General features: G+C 42.5%; 1 protein-coding gene across 3 annotated transcripts in view; it reads right to left on the bottom strand.

Moving 5' to 3' along the window:
• Positions 1–18,629, bottom strand: part of TMLHE (trimethyllysine hydroxylase, epsilon) — a 99,510-nt gene that overhangs the window by 25,120 nt on the left and 55,761 nt on the right. For all 3 annotated transcript variants that reach the window (XM_031945142.1, XM_031945144.1, XM_031945143.1), the window contains one exon: positions 16,384–16,560. In XM_031945142.1, the coding sequence (XP_031801002.1) occupies positions 16,384–16,560 (177 nt within the window). The remainder of the gene's footprint in view (positions 1–16,383; positions 16,561–18,629) is intronic.

Below are 18,629 nucleotides of genomic sequence, written 5' to 3'. Positions count from 1 at the left end.
GGGGGAAATGCAACAGTCTGGGGGGGGGGCAGGTAAACCCCTCATAAACAGGTGGCCGTGAGCTGAGCCGTGAAGAAATCTAGGGATTACAAGAGAAAGGGCAGGCCTGCCTGGCGGGGGTCACCACCCACGCAAAGGCTTGTGGGGGAAGTAAAGCAGGTGCAAGGAATGGAAGCGCAATAGGCTCCCAAGTCCACGGGAGCCAGGAAGGGCTTCAAATGGCAGCTTTCCCCGGAGAGGCGGGGCTGGGACACGGCTCCCCTCTGGCAGTCTGCGGAAGCCAAAGGCGCCCCCGTCAGAACTGGGGCCTCCGTCCCCGCCCGCAGGAAAGCCTGGGTCTCAGTTAGAGTCCGATGCTATCCCTGGCGTGGGCGAGTGCCCCTCCCCGCAGTCCCCCGCCTCCCGGGTTCGAGGACCAGCTCTGAAGCAAGAGGGAGGCAGCGAGACTTCTAGAGCGCAGGAGGGCCAGCGTCACGGCTGAACATCAGAAAGACTCTTTAGGCAGCCGGGGTGGGGGGGGTGCGCAAAGAAGGGAGGAGGGAGGGGGGAAGGAACAGAGGGGGCATCCATCGGGGTAGACGGGGCCCAGTCTGAGGGGGGAAGGGAGGAAGGACCAGACGCGACACCTGATTGGATGGGGAGGAGCGGGGAAGGGGCAGCAAGGGGCGGGGGAGGCTGCAGCGGCCCTGGCCGGGAACCGTCAGCCGTCAGCCGAGCCAGGCGGCTGGGGCTTAAGGAGCGCATGCGCAAACACACATCCAAAGCCAGGCACACAGATGCAGACACACACGTCATGCACACTCACATACATTGAACACACGCAGACACACGATGTCCACAAACTTGCACACACGCAAATATACCCACTCATATATGTGCCCCCATAGCCACATGTATACATATATACACATGCACACACAGATACACCTACATACAGACACGCACAAATACCCACAACACTGAGCCACAAACACACACATTCTTGAAGTACAGGCCCAGAGCGCACCGGGTCTCCCTCCTTCCGAGAGATCCTGGCCCCCTCACGCCTGTAAGCTCTGGCTATTAGGGATGGCCGCCCTTACAGCTCCGCCGCCCCAGCCGCAGCTCCCACCTCCACCTCCTAGTCCTGCCTCTTAGGTCAAGCCCAAGACAGCTGCCCTTGCTGCCACGGGACAGCCCTCTCGATATTTGAAAATCCCCTTCCCATCCCCTTTCCCATCCCCAACCTTCTCCGGGCTACACGCATTAACCATCCCCCACCTGAAAACTTCTGGTGGACAAATGGAATGAACATCCTATCTCTGCCTTCATCCAGATCCTTGGTAAAACGCTAAACCGCGTGTGCCCGAGGCACTCCGCTGGAGATCTCTCCTCATGCCCCGGATCCACTCATCACTACTCTGCAGATTCTCTTATTTGATCCAATCGATTCTCAATGTATTTCACTAGGCTGCCATCTCCCCCACAACCCCCATCCTGGCCACAGAGACGGCCTGTGAAACCCTGTGCCCCGTCCCACTGAAATCTAGTTAGACAATGCATGTGAGGTCTGCCCTTCGGTACCTCTCCACCAGTCCCGGGAGCCAATGAAAGCCACTAAGCCCAACCAGCAACGCTCACCAGCCACCCCTAGAATTTTGTCAGGTATTAAAGCCAAGTTCACAAGCCCATGTCTCGTATGCTCTCTTCCTTTTTTGAGACTTGAGCCTGTGACCCTCCTGCAGAACCGTGATGCTCTGTTTTTCTGCCTCCATTTCAAAGAATGCTGGGAATGATTTGGTAATCCCACTAAGTGGCTCTTACCAGGCCTAGACCTACTGAGGAACTCCTGAAGGCAGCTAGAATCTATATGTGATTCTTGAGGCAGGAGCATCCCTCTGCCTTTGCTTGGAAAGGAGGGAATGACACAGGCAGCCAGACCCACAGAGCTTCCGGAACCTTCCGGGAAATGGAAAAGGTAGTGGAGGTGAGACCAGAGCGGAAGTCAGTCTTACCCTTTCCCTGCTGCTACAGTCACCAGGCCTCACAAAACACAATGGCTCTCGCCTCAGTAGATCTGCTCCACTGAAGGTGTGAGACGGCTGCCCACTTGGCTCCTCTTAGGACCAGATGGTCTCTGAAGTTCCTTCCAAGTTTTGGTAAGGCCGCCTCAAAACGGGCCTGTGAATGTCCAGAGTCGGGTTTTTTAGAATGGACCCAATGGAGCCCGGAACTCTGTTTAATCCTTGGGTAGGAAGGAACCTCCTACAGACACTAGCATGGCAGACTCAGCTGGCCTATTCTCCCAGACTCAAAAGAGAAAATGGTGGCTGTTGGTAGTGTCCACACTGTTACACCAGGTGGGCTTCCAAAAGCAGCCTATTGCTGACAGCTGGAGTAGTCAAGGAGAAAGAAGTGGCCAGAGTTGGATAAGCCACCTGACACTTTCTTCCCTTTTGTGGCCAGGAATGTGGCTCCTTCCTTCTTCCTTCTACTGTTTAAAACATTGTCATGGGACTACTGTGCTTACAGGGACACTTGCCCAGTGGAAATCTTGTCTACAAAAACTTCTTAAGTCTTATTGGAAGAGCATTGATTTCTGATGCTTTCTGGGAAAAAAAAATAAGGCTTCCTAGCTGAAGGGTATCCTTCAGCTAGGAAGCATGCCACAGTACTCAGAACTCTGGAGCTGAGGGCAGGAAGACCTGAGTTCAAATTCTACCTCAGGCACATACTAGTTATATGACCTTCACCAAATCATTTCACCTGTCTCAGTTTCCACATCTGTAAAATGAGGATAACAATAGTCCCTCCCTCCCAAGATCGTTGTGAAGATCAAATGAGATCAGATTTGTCAAATGCTTAGCATAGTCCCTGGCACGAAGGAGGTGCTGAATAAAGGCGTGTTTCCTTCCTTCCAGATGGATACTCAGAAAGATTTGGGACCTAGGTCACATAGACAACAAAATACACTTGTCCACACCCTGTGGTCTCTGACAACGAATGAATCAGATGTTTCACTGAGTAGTTAGATGTTTGGATTTTAACTGCCCCGGTTTCCTCATTCAAATTAGTAGAGCAGCAACAGCCATACTCCCACAGACCATCGAATCTGAATTCCAGGCCAAACACGATGTAATCTGGGATAGTTCAGGTCTTGTAAAGAGCAATAAGAACCAGGGCGCCTGAACTCAAAATTAACAGTTGTCTCTGCTTGGAAGAGTAGGGAGACTTAAATCATCTAGAATAGGATGATCAGAGATGCCTTTGGAGTTGCCACGAAAGACCCTTGGTCAACCTTGGGGCCACCTTAGAAGATGAAAACATGGTCTGTTATTACTTACAAAGACACAAAAGATGGTTTGATTTTCTTGAAGACTATGATGGATGGATGGTATTATGGCAGGTTTAGGGCTGCAAAATAACCATTAAGACAGGATTACTGTCTGCTTTATTAGAGTGTGCTCTGGCACTGATATAAGATAGAGACAGATATCATAAATACAGTTTTATATCATACACACACATATACATGTGTGTATGTGTAATATAAGGGTTTGTGGGAAGCTTTCAAAGAAGGAGTTTCCCTGCCTTTCCACTTAATCAGAAATGAATAAAAGACAAACACTACTATGTGTTTGTTCTTTGGATTCAGTTCTTTGAAAATGTGGACCATCTTTTGATTTTCTTTATGTTCCCATTGCCTCACACAGTGCCCGGCATATAGCAGACATGGAATAAATATCTGTTGAATGAATGCAAAAATGAACAAGTGAATTCTTATTTCGAAGATCTGAGAGAAGGAGTTTCCAGAGGAGCACGGTAGGATTGGACACAGTCCAGCGATGTGTTTTTCTGCTATTGAGTCATGGGGTACCTTTAGCGGCCTGCCTTTAAGAGATCTATATTCTATTGGGGGGGGGGCAATGTGTGAGTAAACAGAAAACCAAGCAATGTAAATCCATCATGTAGGAGGTGACCCTTGTAAACTAAGTATTGAGGAAAGCTAGAGATTCAAGGAAAGGAAAATGAGGAGGACGTGCAACCTTGGCGAGGGTTGGGGAAGCCATGTGTCTAAAGGCATGGAGATGGGACATGGCATGGTAAGGAGGACCTGAGTTCAAATCTGACCTCAGACACTTAAAATGTCCTAGCTGTGTGACCCTGGGCAAGTCACTTAACCCCAATTGCCTCAGCAAAAAACAAAAACTTGACTTTCAGCAGATTGGCAAATATGACAAAAGAGAGGAGTCGATTTCAAGAGAACTGGGGGAAGGTGGGTACATAAGGAAGTTCTTGGTGGAGTTGTTAACTGCTATTGTAAAGAATAAATTAAAATTATGCTACAAACAGTGACCAAAAAACCCAATCTCAACGTCCACACCGTTTAACCTAGAAATACCACCAAGGAGATCGAGGACAGAAAGAAGTTTCCCCATGGAACAAAAAAAATGTCCATAGCAGTCTTTGTAGTAGCAAAGAAGTAGAAACAAAGTGGGTGCTCCTTGATTGGAGAAGTGGTACCCCACGGTGGTAGATGAATACAGTGCAATATTACTGTGCCTTAAAAAATAAAAATGAACTGATGCAGATTCAAGTGAATAGAGCCAAGAAGACAGTACATAGGATGGCCACGACAATGCAAAAACTGAAAGTGAAGTTTGGTAATTATAATTCCCAGAAGAGATCACAGAAAAGAAGGGGACCTGTGGGTGTGTGAAATTGGGCCTTTACTTGAGGTGTCATCACCATATTTGGTGGCTTAGCTGAATTGCTTTTCTCCTCTTTTTAAAAATTGTATTTTATAAGGAAATGACAATGAGGGAGGGATATATTTGGGAATGACGCAAAAGAAATCAATAAAAATTAAATTAAAAAAAAAGAAATTGCTTACATGATCAGCCTAATTTCCCTTCCTCCCCACCCCTACCCACACAGGGCTCTGCTCTAATAGGCTCAGTCATTTAATTTTCAGTGTGAGCATTTATGGCTGGGAAACTGACAAATGCAATAAATCAGGATGTGATGATTGTTTTGTAGATGTTTAAACTTAGGAAAGTGATGGATAAAATGGTAATAATGCAGATGAAACTTTAAAAGTTTCTCATGAGGGGCAGCTTGACGGCACAGTGAATAGAATAGCAGCCCTGGAGTCAGGAGGACCTGAGTTCAAAGCGGTCTCAGACACTTAACACTTCCTAGCTGTGTGACCCTGGTCAAGTCACTTAACCCCAACTGCCTAGTCAAAATAATAATAATAATAATAATAAATAAAAGATTTCTCGTGAGCATGTTTGCTTCTGAAAAGCTGCTAGTTAAACATTTACCAGCATACTTCTGCCCTCTCTCATTATTCCCAGCTGGTCTATGGGGAAAAAAATAAAGGAAGAGATTGCTATATGGAATATACTGAAATAAACTAGGGAACCATGAAAAGAAGCCTTAGGGGTTGAGATGAGTGGACCATCTCGGCTGGACTTTCATGAACTTCCCATCTGGTTGGATCCCACTTTATCCTGGTTCCAGCTGTCGTCCTGTCTCCAGTTCCAGCTGTCTCAGCCTTGTGTCTGCTGCAGGCCTTAGCTTCCAATGGGCCCCAACTCTGCTTTGTGAATGCAGTCCCTCCCCACCCCCAGGCCTCTCTGCTCCCAGGCTGGGAAAAGAAGGGGAAGCCAGAGGTCTTTTAAAGAGCAACAGAAGAGGGAGCTAGGATATTGGGAAGCGGCTGCCTCATTCATTTCCTAGTGGTGTCACTGAGCAATTTCCTTCAGTCACATTCCGGGAGGCATTATGAAAACTTGCTCTGTTCCTCTCCCACTCTTTCCTGCCACTCACAGAAACATGGCTGCCTCCAGAAAACACCGCACCCCCAGCTTCCCCCTCTGATCTTGTATCTAGCTTCTCTCCTGTTCCTGCTCAGCCTCTGACACACGCACTGGGCCCAGGGGAGTAGATATGCTGCTGGGTCTCCATAGCTACTTCCTGAGCCACCTACTGTCATCACCAGCCAGCAAGCTATTTTCCTCAGAGGTTTATATTCTCTCATTTTATTGCCCTTTATTATGCAAGTCCCCATAGTCATGGATCATCTGCCGGTGTATATTGGGAGGAACTTGAAGGGAGAGACCATGCCTTATTTATCTGTTTCCTCCTGGCCCAAAACAGGGGACACAGTAGGCACTCAATAAATGTTAAAACAAATGGATGATCCAATTTTAAAAAATACTCTCTTCTTTTTCAAGAAATTCAGGTCTCGGCTCACAATCTTACTCTCTGTCTCACGCTTTATTTGTCTTTATTTGTGTCCCCTCAGGAAATCTGCCCTCCCAGTGCAGCCTCTTAAATTTGCGTGATGAACATCTTCAGTCCATCCGAGTAACACCGGGATGGTCAGACCTCCAGTTTTGTTCTTGCTGGTAGCTCCAGCTCGGCACGCTGAATGTGATCTGAAGAAGGGGTTCCTTCTATATAGGACCAAGGACCTGCCTTTATAAACAATGTGACACAACTTCTGGATAGAAACTCAACTAGGAAGCTCATATACTGTCATATGCCCAAGAACAGTCTCACAAGGAAAGGCCGTTTGGAAACTGGATAGAGCTGCATGGCTACCCATAACTAGGAGAGGGCCAACACCCAAAGGCGCCCCCACCCAAGATGTGCCAAACGAGGGCCTCAATGACCCCGTGTGAGGGAGAGGCAATGGCTTCTGATACGCAAAGTGAATGAAAGACTCTGATTTGTGCACAGCTCATGCCTGAAACACTGAAACTCCTGTGAAACAGCTAGTTAATTAACTCATTTTTCTACCTTGGGGATTCCATTTATGAACCAGGATATATAGTTTAGGAGAATGAACTGTGAGCTTCTGGGAAAAGCATACCGCGTACTCTAGGTCATTTTAATGTTTAGCCCGGGGATACGGGTGCCCCCACATCTTCTGTTTATAGTCGGTTGGTCAATATGTTGGAAAAAAATTTAACATGTTATGATCTTGAGTTTACTGTTTTACTAGAAGAAATATCAGAATGCTACGGTTGAGTTAGTTTTCCCCAGCCTCCCTCCCACTCCCCCACCCATTCCGATGGCTGATAATCTGAGAACAAGTACTTTCTTTGTTTGCTTAATTTAGTGGATGACACTATGTCCTGGAAATGTGATAATTTACTTTTTTGTACAATAACATTGTTAGTGTCTAATATCCTCTGGCTTTTGCCTGTGATAATAGATTTGAGCTAGAAAGGCCCTCGGGGGCCAGAGAGTTCAAATTCCCTCCTGTGTTAGGGGGATGGGGAAATTGAGACCCAGAGAAATGAAGCCCAAGGTCACATGGTGAAGGGATGGACACTGAAAAATAAATTCTCTTTAATCTGTAAAGGATTAAACAAAAGTGCTTAAGAGAAACCCGAAAGCCCAGGTAAGGAAGGGGGTGGCAAGACATGCTCCAGCAGCCCTCTACAAGTTCAAGTCATCAGGCCTGGCTGATCTAAGTCCTAAGAATGAGGGGGTATGACTGCTGAGTCACTGACACTGATTGCTAAAAGACTATGGTTAATAGGAGTCACAGCACTAGAGACGAGCAAATATCACCTGATTTTCCAGAAAAAGATGAGAAGGGAATGATGGCGGAGTAGGGAGTTCCAAGCTCCCTGCATTTTCCCCATGAACAAGATGGAATAGCACAGCATTCCCATCAAAAGATACCGTATATGTGGGAAGCAACAGGACACAACTGAGCCCTTGCCATACTCTGTGCTGCCCTTTCTGCACAACAAGCTGACCAACGGGGCGCTGCCCTTCCCATTCGCCATTCTGGGACCCCTGCCTGAGGCTTTTGAAGCAAAGACCTCAGCAAAACCTTTAGCTGGTCGTGCTATTCCGGGGATCCTTTCATATCATGGCTTGGACCTTTCCTTCTGCTCCCTCCAATCTGTTCATGGTCTCTCCTTTTTTAAAGTCAATAATGGTCCTTAATCACTAGAACACACGGTGACGGCATCCTCCTAGAAGTTGGGGGCCCACAAGCACCAGAGGACAAAACTAGATAGATGGAAGTCATAGAGACATATTTTGACTCAATCTAAAGAAAATCTTAATAAACCAGAGTTTTCGGATTTGAAAAGATCTGCCTTCAGTGGGAAATAGCCTCGTATCACTGGAACGCTTCAAGCGGAGAACTTGGGGGATAGAAGGAAGGGTTACGTTTAGAAGATTCTGCTTCTATAATTTGATGAAATTCAAATGACAACATTTTAATCACTTCCTGGATAAACCACATTTTAAAATTTACCATACGAAATAGAATCATTTTATGAGCAAACCAAACTACACATTTTTCTGTTCCTGAATGAATAAGGAGACTAGATTTGCAGTGTCTTAGGCCCAGAGAGGAACACAACCTGGACTTCGGAAGGGTAGATGGTAATGCTCGCCCCAGGGTTTGCTAGTCCATCTGTGCACACGTGCTCGTTATTTGTATTCTGATTTCATGAACTCTGAAATTCTTCTATTTGGTTGTAACCTTCTGTCATTTCATTTTTCCATGCCTCTTGTAACCTCTTCATTCTCATCATGATCTCTGATTATTTCAGAGGTCATCATACCTGCACTGGCTCTCTTCCCCTCCCTTCCCTATGCCACCCAACTGGTGTACCAGTTCAAATCTGGTTTTGAATCTCTTATACAGATGTTTTTATCACAACCAGATATTGCCCAAACCCAAACCTGGATTACTCCTACCAGTCAAATACTTCACTGTGACTGCATGCTGCTGAATGGAACTGGTGGAAATCCCAAAACTATGTTGTCAATCAAAAAGCATTTATTAAGCACCTACTGTGTACTAGACACTGTACTAAGTGCTGGAGATACAAAGAAAGGCAAAAGACATTGTCTGCCCTCAAAGGGGTCATAGTGTAATAAGACAGGGTGCAGAGAGACAATACACTAAATGCAGCTGAAAAGTGAAAGGAAAGGAAGGTAGTAGTCCAGTGCAGGGATATGACCGAGTGCTCACTGAGCACAAACTGGGGGACATGAAGAGATGCCTGATCTAGGAGCCCTCTTGCAAGGCAGGCCTTGGGAGGAGTTCTTTGCTCTGGGGCACAGGATACCAAAGGAATTGATGAGCTATGAGTAGCAATGCCGATGCAACCTCAAAAGATAATGAGTTTCCTGGGAACTTGATGAAGACCAGTCCAAAGGAAGGAAACTGGGTGGGAAAAAAAGTTAGCCAACTGTTACTCAGGCCCAAGTGTGCTACCAGGACACAGAGATGGATCTTAATCCGAGTTTCCTGCTGCTTGCAAAACAGAACACAAAGGCAGCCAGATGTTCCACAGCTGCAAGAGTATAAGTGAAATCCAAAGATGGGAGTTGTCAGGGAAGAGGATACCAAGAATGGCTCTCTGGAGCTCGGGCCCAGCTCTGATTCAGCTAAGGGCCCCAAAGAGATTTAGTCCATCATTCAATAAACACTTATTATATGCCTATTATGTGGGAAAGACTATACTGGATGGGGAGGAGACAAAGCTAAAGCTGAATTCACACCAACCTTCAGGGAACCTAGAAATAGATAATGATGTACAGTACAGCATGGGTCTGCTACAAATGTATATTGTTTATCTTAACTGCAGCAAGGGGATCCTTGTATTCCTCCCTAATTGTCCTGCTGTCTCTCCAGAGGCTATTTTATACCTTGTTAATCTTCTCAGACCCATTCCAGTACTCTTCTATGACCTACTTGGATGAGGACATCCCTCATAGCTCACAAACAAACCCCCCCCTCAAAAAAAAAGGAGTCTATTCACTGAGAGCTCCCTCTTCTGTTCACATATCCCCCAGACAAATTTCCCTACTATATTCTCTGATGGAGAAATGGCCCTCCTACTTGCCAAAGCAATCCCCTCCATATATACTTCTTTCTTAGAAACTTAAAAATGTTTATTGAGTTAATATCAGATAGGCAAATCTTACCCCCACTCACAGTGTCCCCTCGAAATCATTTTAAAAATTCAATTTTTATTTCTTTCCTGCTCTGAATTCTTTCCCTCTCGCCTCTTCCTGACCCTCACTGAAAAAGCAAGAAAAATGAAATCTGTTCCAAACATGAATTGTCACGCAGAACAAATTCCTGCATTATACATATCTCTCAGCTTTACAAATGTGCCTCAGTCTTCCCTGTGAGTCCATTACTTCTCTATGTGCAGGTGGGTAGCATGTTTCATGAGTTCTCTGGAATTGTGCCTGTTCCTTGTATTGATCAGAGTTCTAAATCTGTCAAGGTTGTCTGGCTCCACAATATTGCTGTTATAATATCAAGTGTTTGTTCTATTGGTTCTGCTCATTTCACTTTGCAAAAATTTGAGTTTTCTCAGGTGTGTTTGAAACCTTATAGCATAGTAGTATAACAAAGTAGTCTTCATATCTAAAAGAGGGAGAGTTAAAACAGAGAAAGAAATGAAAGCCAATATCTCTAATGAATATTAAGACACATCTTAAAAATAAATCATTTTCTAGACTAACTAGACCAGATCACAGCTCCAATGACAGGCCATTAATGTACCTGTTTTCCCACAGCCCCTTCAGCATTTGTCACTTTCCTTTTTTGTCAACTTTGCCAATTTGAGAGGCGTGAAGTGGTACGTCAGTTGTTTTAATTTGCCTTTCTCTAATTATTAATGATTTAGAGCATTTTCAATATGATTATTTCTAGTCTAGATTTCTTCCTCTCAAATTGCCTATTCATAGGCCCATCCATAACATTTACTTTCTTAATCATTTGATATACTTGCTATTTTATTCTTCTTGCCAAATTTTATTGTCACTTTTCTTAGTTCTACAAACTAAATTGGTAGTTTGATTGGGATGGCACGGAATAAATGAATTGACTTAGGGAGCACTGTAATTTTTATTACAATGGTTGGCCTACCTATGAGCAATGCATATTTCTCCAATTGTTCAGATCTGCCTTTATTTTTGTAAAGAATGTTTTATAGATGCTGAGTGAAATGAGCAGGACCAGGAGATCATTATATACTTCAACAACAGTACTAGATGATGACCAGTTCTGATGGATCAGGCCATCCTCAGCAACGAGATCAACCAAATCATTTCTAATGGAGCAGTAATGAACTGAACTAGCTATACCCAGAAAAAGAACTCTGGGAGATGACTAAAAACCATTACATTGAATTCCCAATCCCTATATTTATGCACACCTGCATCTTTGATTTCCTTCACAAGCTAATTGTACAATAATTCAGAGTCTGATTCTTTTTGTACAGCAAAATAACGTTTTGGTCATGTATACTTATTGTGTATCTAAGTTTTATTTTAATATATTTAACATCTACTGGTCATCCTGCCATTTAGGGGAGGGGGTGGGGGGGTAAGAGGTGAAAAACTGGAACAAGAGGTTTGGCAATTGTTAATGCTGTAAAGTTACCCATGTATATATCCTGTAAATAAAAGGCTATTAAAAAAAAAAAAAAGAATGTTTTATAATTGTGTTCATGTAGTTCCTGTGTGTTTCAGAAGATTACTGGGCATCCTTACTTTACTTCTGTATTTATTGGGAAAAGTTTTAATTGCTTTCAATTCAGGAAGCACTTATTAAGTGCCTATCATATGCCAGGCACTGTGCTAAGCAATTACCTTATACATTCTCTAATTATTTTAAATGTAATTCCTCTTTCTAGCTCTTCCTGATGGATTTTGTTAGTAATATACAAACATGCCGATGATTTGTATGTTTCTTTTATATCCTGCAACTTTGCTGAAGAAATTAATTATTTCAGCTCTCTGTTTCACTTGACTCTCTAGGGTTCTCTGAGTAATATCATTAACATCGGCAACAATGATCATTTTGTTTCTTCTTTGCCTATATTCTTCCAATTTTTTCTTCTTGTCTTATTGCTCTAACTAGCATTGCTAGTACAATACTGAATAGCAATGATGATACTGGATGTACTTCCTTAACCCATGCATAATCTTACTGGAAAGGCAACTCTCTTATCTCAGTGACAAAAGATGCTGACTCTTCATGTTAGATAATACTTATCATTTTAAGGAAAGCTCTGCTAATTTCCGTTTTCTAGTGTTGTTAACAGGAATGGGTGTCCTGTCTTGTCCAAAGCTTTTTTTTTTTGCATTTAGTGATTTAATTATATTATTTTTGTGGGTTTGATTATTAATATGTTCAGTTATGTTTATAGTTTTCCTAATATTGAACTAGCCCTGCCTTTTTTTAAAATTCATCCTAGTCATAATATGTAATCTGTGATATATTGCTGGAGTGCCCTTAATGATGTTTTATTTTTAAGATGTGTATTAATGTTCATTAGAGATATTTTCATTTCTTTCTCTGTTTTAACTCTCCCTCTTTTAGATATGAAGACTATATTTGTGTCATAGAAGGAATTTGGTAAGATTTCTTTTTATGGTTTTTCAAACAGTTTATGTAGTACTGGAATTGATTGTTCTTTAAAAGTTTGGTGGAATTTGCTTATAAATCCATCTAGTCTAAGGTTTTTTTAATTTTTCTTTGGGAGTCATGTATAGTTTGTCCAATTTCCTTTTCAATGACAGAATTATTTGAAAAGCTTTTTTCCACTTCTATTAATCTGGGCTTTCAAATCATGTGACTAATAAGATCGTAGATTACACATTTTCTACAATTCCCACTTCTCAAACCTTTCCAAAACAAAAGTTGTACACAAATGATAAAGCGACCTTATTTATTTCCATGATCTAGGACACCAAGAACCCAAAGATTGGAAAAGAGCAAAAACAAATACTAGAACTGACACCCACTAACCCTGAACTCACTTAGCACCCTTTCTCCCCCTGCCAAACTAGTAGCAACATGGTCACACTAGGAAACCCAAGGGCACTCACAGATGTACATCAAAACCCACTTTCCATCTGCAGCTCTGCTTGGCTTCAATTCCAGAGAATAAGATTCCCTCTCCCCCATGATGGCTAGCTCTACATTCCCCCCTCCTTCTAGTTTCCTTTTATGTGTTGTTTTCTCTCCCCTTACATTGTAAGGTTCTTTGAGGGTAGGGACTATCCTTCTTTTTCTTATTTATATCCCTAATACTTGGCACAGTCCCTGGCACATGGTAGGCACTTAATAAATGCTTACTGAAAAGAAATTAATTAAAACCTTTTTCCAGTAAAGACAGGAGTGAAGTAAGGATGCCCAGCAACAAGAGAAAGGACTTAAAGGAATAAAAATAGATAAATAATTGGAGATAAAACTATCCCTGTTTGCCGATAATAGGATGCTTTCCTTGGAAAACTCCAGGTCCAGAGGACTTATGATAAAGCACACTAGCTCCTCCTGACGGAGAGGTGGTGGACTGAGACATATTTTTGGTGACATGGTTACCTGGTAATTGGTTTTGCTTGACCCTATACGTTTATAACTTTTTTTCTTTCTCATTGGGGAAGGGGGATAAGAGGGATAGATGAGGAAGGTGAATTTAAAGTATCTCTTAAGAGCAGTAACTGGTTTTGGTTTTGTATTTGTTCCCCTAGTGCTTAGAATAGTGGTTGACACATAGTAAATAAACACCTAGCAACTGCTTTTTAAAAATTAATTAATTAATAGCCTAAAAAGACTGGAAGGTCTTTAGAGTAAAAATCGCATAAGAAGGCAATGAAACTGTCCTTGAGACTTAATAAGCTAAGGCAATTAAGACTCAAGTGTTGATGCAGCTTCCAGACAATCCAACTTGATAGGTCTCCATTGCTGTACCAGTCCATGTACCCTTCTGAATGAGAGTTTGCCGCAGTGGCAACTGTGAAGGGAGATGTACCTACTTGAAATGATTCTGAATCACTGTGGACTATCATTTCTGTGTAACTGTGGCATAAACTGCCTTTCACCGAGGGTTTTATGGCCTACAAGTGGGATTTTGTTCCCATTTGGAACTTGAGTCAGTAGCTCAGAAGGCGGCAATGGGCCCTGGGATTTTGGAGGTGTGGGGACAGTTATCTATGCAGGGCCCCTCATCCTGAAGCCTTTTCTCTCTTCACCCTCCCTTTCTCTTTTTCTATCCATCCATCTTGCATCATGTGGTTTCTAGTCCCTTGGCCAGGAAGTTTTGCTTCAGATAATTCACAGTATAAACATGGGCTTCTTTGCAAGGTGCCAGATCTTCCTGGCCGATTTCAATTCCTGCTAAAACTATCTTGGTGATCCCACCAAACTTTATGGGCTCTTTTGTAGCCAGGGATAGGATATTCTCAATGGACATATGTGGATCTGACTGTTAAGTGAGGCAGAAGGTGGCTTAATGAGCCTTGATTCCCTGTAGAAAAAAAGCTGTGCTAAGTAGTTGGCTGCCTTCTTATTATTCCAGTCTGTGACCTGTCTAGGCAACTGGGTGATCAACCATTCATTTTTATCCATCCTGGAATGGCTTGTGGAGAACTCCTATGGATGAGTGGCTATGAACAGCTTGAACTAAATTGGCCAAATTTTATAGCGTACTTCTGGTGCCAGTTTCCAAGCCCTGTCCCCATTTGCCCTGCAGGGGTTTCTAGCTGACTCTCCAACCACATGATAGCTCATATAGTTCATTCCTCCATAGCAAGAATTCATATGGAATCAGCTCAGCTCTCTGGGTAGGATCACCTTCTGGATTTATAGCTCAGGCAGGTGTAACAAGGAGAATCCCTATGGAGTGAGAGCCAGAGGCAGGGCTGGGAGCTATCCATGGTGCCAACAGAACTCTAGTGAGGAGAGCCCATCCAGACAGCAATTAATCTGTTCTAAGAATCACAGGTTTAGAGCTCAAAGAGACATTAGAGGTCATCTATTTCAAGCCCCTCATTTTAGAGAGGAATAAACAGAGGCACAGAGAGGCTAAGTGACATGATCAGGGTCACCAGATATTAAATGACAAAGCTGAGATTTGAACTAAGAACCTCTAACTCCAAATTCTTTCCACTGTGAGAGTATGACCCAAAGGAAAAAAATAAAGGCAGTAAGGCTAAAGCTTAGAAGGAACTGAGTCCAGCAAGGGAAACTAAGGACAACAAAAAATATGGATTTTTCAGGCTATGAGTACAGAATTTAAAAAGAAGGCTCAAGGTAGGCCAGAAAATTGGCTTGGAGAATTACCACCAAAGAGAAGATAAAGCTGTCAAATTCTGCTTTCTCTGGCAAGGAGAATAATAGGACAAAGACAGCTGAAAGAGAGCGAGAGAAATGAGATACTAAGAAAGCACCTAGGAATCCAGTGATTTACCCAATCACTTGGTCCAGATGAACTACATTGGTCTGATACTAGAAGAGCTGGCTTTATAATTGCAAAGGCATGGCACCACAAGATTAGAGAAAGCCAAACGTTCCAATTTTCAAAAAAACAGAAGAGAACTATAGTCTACTGAGCTAGACCTTGATTTCAGTGAAAATTATGTAATAGATCATTCAAGAGATGGCTGGCCAACGCCTAGAAAAGGAAGCCGGGAGGAGAATAGACTAATATCATTTCCTTTTCTGAACAGGTCACTCGGCTAGAAGAAAAGGAGCATATTGTGAAGATCATTTATCTGCTCTTGCCAAAACTTTTGATTAATTACTTATTCTTGTGAAGACAGTGGAGTTTGTCTCCTGATCTCCAATCTTGCATCTTTCAACCATATCAAACTGGTTGTCCGGGAGTCACCTGAAACTCTTCACTTTGTCCAAAACAACTCATTATCTTTCCCCTTAAGCCCTACCTTTTCTGTTACTGCAGAGGGCAGCATCCTCCTCCTAGTCTCTTAGACTGGCTACTGAGGTCTCATCCCCGACCCTGAACTCTCTCGCTCCCCAGATCCAGGATGTTGCCATGGCCTGTCAGTTCTACCTTTACAGCATCCCTCGAATATGCCTCCTTCTCTTCTCAGGCACTGCCCCCACCTCATGGCTGAACTATTGCAATAGCCTTGGGTAAATCTGCCGGCCTCAAATCTCTCCCCACTGCAGACATGGGCAACCAAGATAGTGAATGGACTTGATCCCATGTCATAGGAAGATTTACTGAAGAACTTAGGCAAGTTGAGCTTGAAGAAGGGAGTGCTCAGTGGGATCACGTGGAGCAGGGATTAGACCTGTTTTGTCTAATGAGAAGGACATAACCAGGAGTAATAAATAGGAGTTGCAAAGAAACTAATTTAGGATAGATACCAGGATAAGCTTTTTAACAAAAGTGGCAAGGTTGCTTTGAGAGACAGTGGGATCCCCATTCCCGGGAGCTCTTCAAATGGCCTTTGAAGGACCACTTGTTGGGTCTATTATAATAGGAACTAGATTTGATGGCCACTGAGATTGTTCCCAATTCTCTAATTCTTCTTGTTGTTGTTGTTAAATGCTTCTTGGCTACATTTATTAATCCTGAGTTTACTTACATGTGAGAAAGAGCATGGTCTCATTCAAACGTATAGTCTGAGGCTTGATGCCCAAGTCCACACTAGCAGTGTCCAAGCTGCGTTGATTGGTCTTGGAGTTATAGCAAGATGCCGAGCGGCAGTGGTCTCTGAGCCAGACGTAATCAAATCTCATCACCGTGCCGGCATAGCGTAGTTCTGGGGGAAAGACAGAGAATATTGACAATAGAGACATTTGTTTGGCAAAAGTGAAAATTCAGAGATTCAGAAAGTAACCTACAAACCCAACTAGAGAACATCAAGGTGAAGATCTTGGAGCATATTTATGGATGCTCTAAGAGTCCTATCTTTTCAAGCTGCCTTGCAGGCAGGAGAAAGCATTACTTCCCAAATGTCTGGGGCCCTGTCAGATGCAGCTTTAACACCCATAGCTTTTCTTCAGCAGGGCTGGTGTTCTAGCCACTGCACTATCTGGCTACTCCTTCAGTTTCTTTCTTGTCCTCTCCACTCTTGTACTAAAGACACTTTATCATTTACCATGTCTCTGAAGTACCAGAATATATAACTCTCAATTCAAGTCAATCAGCCCTTATTGAGTGACTGTGTGATAGGCGATGTCTTTACTGCTGGACAGACACAGTCAAAAATGGCAAAAATATTTGTATATATGTAAATATATGTATATATATATTTGTGTCTAAGCTTTATATATTTATATATAAACACATACATATGTATATTTAAGTGTATGTATAAATAGAAAGTAATTTCCAGGAGAATGGGAAGGGTAGAGGGTACCCTGAAGGGAGTTAGTGATTCCATGAGGCAAAGATGAAGAGACCCTGAACCAAGGTGTCCAGGTGGACAGTCCCATAGGCTCCTGTACTTAGAAAGCACTTCATAATATCATTTGGCATCACCTGATAACATCCTTGCTTCACTTTACAAATGCTGGGCCCTAGTTGTTATTTTGGAAACTTCTGTAACACAGCAATAATAAAGACAAGGCCCTCACAAGTCCTAAATCATCCCAGAGCAGAGGTGAAGAGCACTGACTGCCCACTGATGTTTTAACTCCTGTCCTAAAATGCTGACTTCTGCCTGCTAGCCGCCCCCCCAGCCTTTGATGTCATGAGTTTGAAGAGTATGAACTAATCAGTTTAACTGAGGTAGGATTTTGTAAAAGGGAATAAGAGAGAATCTGAATGGAAAGTCAAGTTGATGTATACTTATTAGGTACAGATCTGTGTACTAGAAGAGGAACAAATATAAGGCAAGCCTTCTGAGAATTCATAGGCTATTTTACGGAAAAAAATCTTCCTGTAAAATTCATTTAGAACATGGATTAACAAATGTCCCCCTGCTCCAAAGCTCACAATGGATTCCTATTGTACATGTAATACCTAGGTCTTAGTGCTCATCTAAAAAACAAAACAAAACAAAACAAAAAAAAAACAAAAACAGGTGACAATAACCCTTCTACCAATGAACCCACCGAGGTCACCTGGGGAAGAGATTGAGATTGGTGAACTGTAACTTGCCAAATTGGATTTATAATGAACAGGGATACAAGGATGGTTCAACATTAGGAAAATAATCAAAACATATCATCTTAAAAATCAAAGAATACAAAAGCACATATTATCTCAAGGGATACAGAAAAAGTCAGTGAAAAAAATAACACTCTTTACACTAAAAATCCAACAAAGTACAGGCTTAGAAGGATTTTTTCAATATCATAAGTATCTATCTAATTGTATACAACGTGAATGTACTAGAAACTTTTCCAATAAAAATGAGAACAAAGCAAAGATATTTATTCTTCCAATTACTATGTGATGGTTCTGTAAATGCTAGCAATTAGTGGTGAGACAAAACAAAGAAATTAAATGTGCTAAGATGGGAAAAGAAGAGATAAAATTATTCCTATTTACTGATTTCCTGAGGGAATACTAGGAAAATCCTAACAAATCAGCAAAGATACTAATTGAGACAATTAATATGTTAAGCAAAGTTGCAGGCTATCAAAAAATCCTCAAAAATTAACTGTATTTATCTATAATACTAATCAAATCCAAGAGGCAATATAAGAAAGGGAAATCCTATTCCAAATAATTACAAAATTCATAGCATAAGAAGTGTCAAATTCACAGTCTACAAAACTTCCAAGTAAAGCTCAAGCCAGATTAGAATATAATTGGAAAATTTTAACAACATAAATAATGCTAATTTGTTTGTTTTCTAGGTTAATATGCAGTCTACTTTCA

The sequence above is a fragment of the Sarcophilus harrisii genome, chromosome X (genome assembly GCF_902635505.1).
Source record: "Sarcophilus harrisii chromosome X, mSarHar1.11, whole genome shotgun sequence".
Lineage (NCBI taxonomy): Eukaryota > Metazoa > Chordata > Mammalia > Dasyuromorphia > Dasyuridae > Sarcophilus > Sarcophilus harrisii.
The sequence above is the reverse complement of the archived record's forward strand: the minus strand, read 5'-3'. Positions and strand labels throughout refer to the sequence as shown.